This window comes from Chenopodium quinoa, unplaced genomic scaffold (assembly GCF_001683475.1).
Source record: "Chenopodium quinoa cultivar QQ74 unplaced genomic scaffold, ASM168347v1, whole genome shotgun sequence".
NCBI lineage: Eukaryota > Viridiplantae > Streptophyta > Magnoliopsida > Caryophyllales > Amaranthaceae > Chenopodium > Chenopodium quinoa.
Genome location: NW_018743051.1, coordinates 265,342 through 270,742, shown reverse-complemented (window position 1 = coordinate 270,742; position 5,401 = coordinate 265,342). Strand labels below are relative to the sequence as shown.

General features: G+C 34.1%; 1 protein-coding gene across 28 annotated transcripts; it reads left to right on the top strand.

Moving 5' to 3' along the window:
- The first annotated feature begins 618 nt into the window (after window positions 1-618).
- LOC110730964 lies at window positions 619-4,974 on the top strand. Of its 28 annotated transcripts, none has more exons than XM_021910811.1 (6): window positions 645-999; window positions 1,229-1,295; window positions 1,690-1,766; window positions 2,090-2,125; window positions 4,058-4,588; window positions 4,678-4,969. In XM_021910811.1, the coding sequence occupies exons 1-5, from the start codon at window positions 819-821 to the stop codon at window positions 4,093-4,095; spliced, it is 399 nt and encodes a 132-aa protein (XP_021766503.1). In that variant the 5' UTR covers window positions 645-818; the 3' UTR covers window positions 4,096-4,588; window positions 4,678-4,969. The 28 variants fall into 28 exon arrangements, 4 of the variants coding, with proteins under 4 accessions (XP_021766502.1, XP_021766501.1, XP_021766503.1 ...); XR_002513203.1 differs by adding an exon at window positions 1,079-1,126 and having other exon boundaries at window positions 689-999; window positions 1,232-1,295; window positions 2,090-4,588; window positions 4,678-4,974; XR_002513202.1 differs by adding an exon at window positions 1,079-1,126 and having other exon boundaries at window positions 689-999; window positions 2,090-4,588; window positions 4,678-4,974.
- The last annotated feature ends 427 nt before the right edge of the window (window positions 4,975-5,401 follow it).

Below are 5,401 nucleotides of genomic sequence, written 5' to 3'. Positions count from 1 at the left end.
GATCAAGAGAGAAATTCGGATCAGATCGGATTGGAAAATTAAAAACCGAATTATATTTCGGATTGGATTGGATTTGGACTAAATCCAAACCGAAAACCGAACGGACACCCCTAAGTTCACCTTCCTTGAAATTGGAGCAACACACACAATTGATTATAGGTTCATGATGAAATAGCTCCTCCCACAAAGCATTTAATTTTCCAAAATAGGTGGAAATAAACATGGATTTCGTCTGCTCGCACTTTGCAATCGAAGATTTCAATTGTTGAATTCTCTGACCATTAACAAGTGCAAAGCGCTGTTTTAGATGATCCCATAGCTTCTTTGTCTCTCTATACTTTGTCAGGGTACTCTTAACTTCAGGGTCTATGGTATTCATAATCCACGAAACAAGCATAGCATTGATCGTGTTCCAATCCGACTGCGTACAAGGGGGAGTCGGACTAATAATCGTTCCATCTAAAAAATCAAACTTCCGGCGTGCCTCCAATTCCATCTGAATATCCTCAGCCCAATCATTGTAATTGTCTCCACGTAAGCGGGTCGGAGTTATAAAATCACCAGGTCGATCTTGCGACCCAAGGTAAAAAGGGGAATTCGATTCAATTTTTGAAGGTGGTGGCGGTGGTGGTATATCATCGCCTGCTATTGCTAGGGGTTAAAAAAAATTGGCTCTGATACCATGTAAAAAATAATGTGTAGTGTAAAAGCTTGCCTTCATTCATTAGAGATGCCATCAACATATAGTGTACAAAGATATGATGTTGGACTTAAGAAACAATCTAGATGAGATCAAATATTGCCATAAGACCTAAGTTATGCCAACTATACAATATAAGATAATATCATATATTTCTATCTTAACAACCTCAAAGGGCCTGAAATCGTGGGATCACGGCCATTGGGAACAATTCTCATATAGCCGGGGTTATCGCGGTGATGTTGTAGCGGTTCAAGCTGAGAAATCTGTTTGCAATTTGGTTCTTCTCTTTCCTCAAGGTGAGTTCTTTGATTTTGATTTAATTAACGAAGTTAGTTTTTGGTTTCAATTTCTTCGATTTATGTGATATTTTTGTAGATGCTGCTTGCTCTTGTTGATCGAATCTGTTTCTGAAGCGGCTGTTAGGTTTTCACCCCTCCATAGAAATAGCTTTTGAGGTTAAATTATTTTCTTTTTATTATTAAATCATTGAATATGTGACTTTCTTATTTTTTTTCTCCATTGAAGAAGCTTCCGAGCTTTTTCCGATTAAAGTAAATTCTGAGCTTTCCCCTTTATTGAAGCAGCTTACAAGGTAATGTGTTTTTCAATCATCAAGTTTCCATTTTAAAATCGGATTTACTCTTTGTGAATTATTATCAGATTTAATTCGATCTAATTTGAGAAAAAAATGGAAACCAATTTTATTAATATTTGTGGGTTGAATATTTTAGGGTTCAATTTGATCGAAAATTACCCTTGTCTTCTCTTTTTTATTTTTTTTATTTCTACTTTTGATTTTGTTTTTCTTTTTTTTTAATAATGTATTTGTGCTTTTCCCTATATCTTGGCTTCCTGTTCCACCATTCATATGAGGCGATGGTGCTTTCTTGCTCTGCTTAATACGGGGGAAACTATATAAGTAATCCAACTTAATTTTTGCTCTGCTTTAACCAATGAGCCTGGAATCCTTCACTTGGTTTTTGCAGAAAAATCCAAATTTCAAGTTTTTCTGATGAGAATTTAAGTTTTAAAGCTTGCCTTCTAATCCCTTGTATTTCATCTGGTAAATTGTCTGTTCTGCGTTTTGAATTTGATATTTTTGTTTTCAATTTCTTATGTAATTTTGACCTAATTCTATTTTTGATGTATTATGTTCTGTTCTAGCTTTTCAATTAGTTATTCATTTCGATTGTGTCGCAATCTTGTTGGAATTGACAATATGATTTCAGGATAATTTGGTTGAGTTCATACAAAATAAGTTTTCAATTTTGTTATATTCCTCAATTATATCGCTATTTTGGTCAATAATATGTAGATTTTAATTTGAGATTAATAGAAAGAATTTGCTTTTCTTTTTCTTTTTTTTTTTTGGTTAAAATTGCAAAGGTGGAGACGTTGAGTCAAGGAAAGCAAAAGGAGAAGGTGAACGCAAAATTGATTTTGTTTTTTTTTTAAAAAAAAGCTAAATGGATTATAATTTTAAATATTTACTCAATCTTGTATAATGCATATGCTTACATTCTATGATTTAAATTCTTTCTTGTGGCTCTGTGTGTTGTTGGCTTGTTGCTTGCAAATACGGAGTATATATTGTGGGCCATCGGAAATGAAGTACCATAGGCTTTTGTGCTATGACATATAATTCATGGCTGAATTGTGAGCTGATTAGAATAATGGGAACCGAGTAACCAAATATTTCCCAATATAGCAAAACAGAAAACTCTTTAATTTTCAATACAAGGGTTGAGTTCATGAATGGTGATATAAAGTCGGTTTTAACTATAAAAAACATAAACATGGACTACATGGTTAATTATTTATCAATTAATTGAGTAAAGTAAGAAGGATTGAAAGATGGTGCATAAGGCCTACCTGAGCTTTATATAAACTCATCGTTCCTTCCTGAATTAAGCAAGCTTCTGGATTTTTCCTTCCTGCATTGCATAATGTTTTTATCAGATTGCGTGATTTTAAAGAATAATTTAGCAATTGATTAGTTTCGAACACTGAGCATCACTCTCGAATCTGGTTTCAATAAGCTTTGCCTTGAAACCGATTGCCTTAAGCTCTACTCTTGCTTGGTGAAGTCGGATGCTAGTCCTTCTGTTTTTGGGTCGATTGTTCTTGATATTTTAAAGATTTCTAGTTCTTGTTTATCTTGTTCTTGTTCTTTTGTTAAGAGGGAAGGAAATCGAGTTGCCCATAGTCTAGCTTCTTTATGTAATAGCTATGGGGAGCTTATGGTTTGGATGTAAGATGCTCCTGCTGCTGCTTTGGAGCTTGTAATGGCTGAGAAATGCAAGACTTTTATTAAGAAGAGAGAAAGCTAATATCAGCCATTACAAGCTCCAAAGCAGCATCAGGAGCATCTTATATCCAAACCATAAGCTCCCCATAGCTATTACATAGAGAAGCTAGACTATGGGCAACTCGATTTCCTTCCCTCTTAACAAAAGAAAAAGAACAAGATAAACAAGAACTAGAAAGCTTTAAAATATATCATGAACAATCGACCCAAAAACAGAAGGACTAGCATCCGACTTCACCAAGCAAGAGTAGAGCTTAAGGCAATCGGTTTCAAGGCAAAGCTTATTGAAACCAGATTTGAGAGTGATGCTCAGTGTTCGAAACTAATCAATTGCTAAATTATTCTTTAAAATCACGCAATATGATGAAAACATTATGCAATGCAGGAAGGAAAAATCCAGAAGCTTGCTTAATTCAGGAAGGAACGATGAGTTTATATAAAGCTCAGGTAGGCCTTATGCATCATCTTTCAATACTTCTTACTTTACTCAATTAATTGATAAATAATTAACCATGTAGTCCATGTTTATGTTTTTTATAGTTAAAACCGACTTTATATCACCATTCATGAACTCAACCCTTGTATTAAAAATAAAAGAGTTTTCAGTTTTGCTATATTGGGAAATATTTATTTTCACTTTGTTGGACATTAGTCGAAGTATCTTATTTTAACTATTAGGATTCAATAATTCAATTAAAAAGTAAAACTTTTTATTCCCACAATCATTCTAAATTGTTGGGAATTACCTACTTATTTTGCCTCAATGATTAACCTCCCATATTCTTGTTGTTTATTCCTATGGCTCATTGACTTGGTACATATTGTCGGTCATTGGGATTTCAAAATTGAATGACTTTGGGTTTAGGGTACAAGTGGTTGTTGGACATTTAAATATCTATCCATCATGTTTTCTTCTTGCTCTTGATCTTCTTCCATCATGTTTTCTTCCATATTGTCGGACATTGGGATCTTCCACTTTGCTTGCTCACTATATATTTTTATCAAACTAATGATCATTCTATTATTTGTTGTATTATTGTTGCTAGTTCGAAGGATGTCATGGAACTTTCTCCCCAGAAGTTAAGGCTGAAGAGTTAGCTAACTTGAGAGAAAATTGTTTCAATCTAAGCAACGCTGAGATGTTCGGTGTTCTTCCTGACTTACTCGACTTAGCTTCAACAATGCCAAAGGCTTGGATAAATCAAAGATTGATTACATCTATTCATCATATTATTTGTTGACCCAAATTGAAAACGTTATTCGTGATGATGACAAAGACAAGTTTGTTGTATTTTTGAACGCAAATCATGAATTAATTCATGACTTCCCCACCGTGGAGGTCTTTGCTTTACTATGCTAGAACAATGCTCTAGCGTGTATCTCCGCATTACTCGAGTCTCCTCTTTGAGCTGATGTTGATGTCAACCGTTTTCATATCAGTGAGGCATCTATTTCGTTGGAGGTAGTCGCTTTTAAGTTATCTTTACCCCTAACTCAAACTTTCCTAGTACATGGAGCTGATGCTAATGTCGTGGTTTCCATACATCCATACTTGGTAGTGCACTCATAACATTAAGGTGTTTCTTTGTCTTCTATATTTTTTCACATGTTTTTTAATAATTATTTTTTATTTCTTAAAGATTTCACGTGATATATCACATCACAGGTATCACAAACGTGTCAGAGAATGGACTGTCAAACACGATACAACAACCCTGATTCTCACATTGTGCGATTCAGACATGGTATCAAATATTTTTGTTCATTATAATGATTTGGAGCTAGTTTTTATTTTTTGTTGAAGAAATTTGGTAGCATTTTTCACTATTGTTATCTTCTATTATTTAATACATGTTATTCGTTGCATAAAGAAGTTGTTACTACTCTGCTGGATTTTCATAAGAAAGATGTTAAAAGTGTTCTATCACTACTTATTGATGGAAGGAACTTCATTGAGATGATCATTTTGTTGTTTGTTGCTCGAAAAAAGCTGTTGATACCATATGATGAGTGGACCTTCAAAGATACTCCAGTGGCTAAGTATATTTCGCAGGAGTTAAAACAACTAGAATTTGAGCATAATGTAATTACCAAAATAAAAAAGAAGACATATTTGAATGATGCTTGCAATGTAGCCGAATCTGTATGGGGGGCATATAACTTTTGTTTATCTCATCTGAAGTTTAAGGTACAATTTCTTAACATAGTTGATATTCCCTCCCCCCCTCCCCTTTAAATCAACTAGAATTTGAGCATAGTGTAATTACCAAAATAAAAAAGAAGACATATTGTAGGTAATATTTCAAGCGTTAATCCCCTAGCTTGAACCCCACTGTAATCATACACTAAAGTACGGTGGCGTCCAATGGAAAAGAAGATAGAGCAAAAGA

Coding starts and splice junctions, on each gene's coding strand:
- LOC110730964 (XM_021910809.1), top strand. CDS start 819: ATGCCAACTATACAATATAAGATAATATCATATATTTCTATCTTAACA. Junction 1,000..1,228: donor GGTTCTTCTCTTTCCTCAAG/GTGAGTTCTTTG, acceptor TCTCCATTGAAG/AAGCTTCCGAGCTTTTTCCG. Junction 1,296..1,689: donor TTATTGAAGCAGCTTACAAG/GTAATGTGTTTT, acceptor TGGTTTTTGCAG/AAAAATCCAAATTTCAAGTT.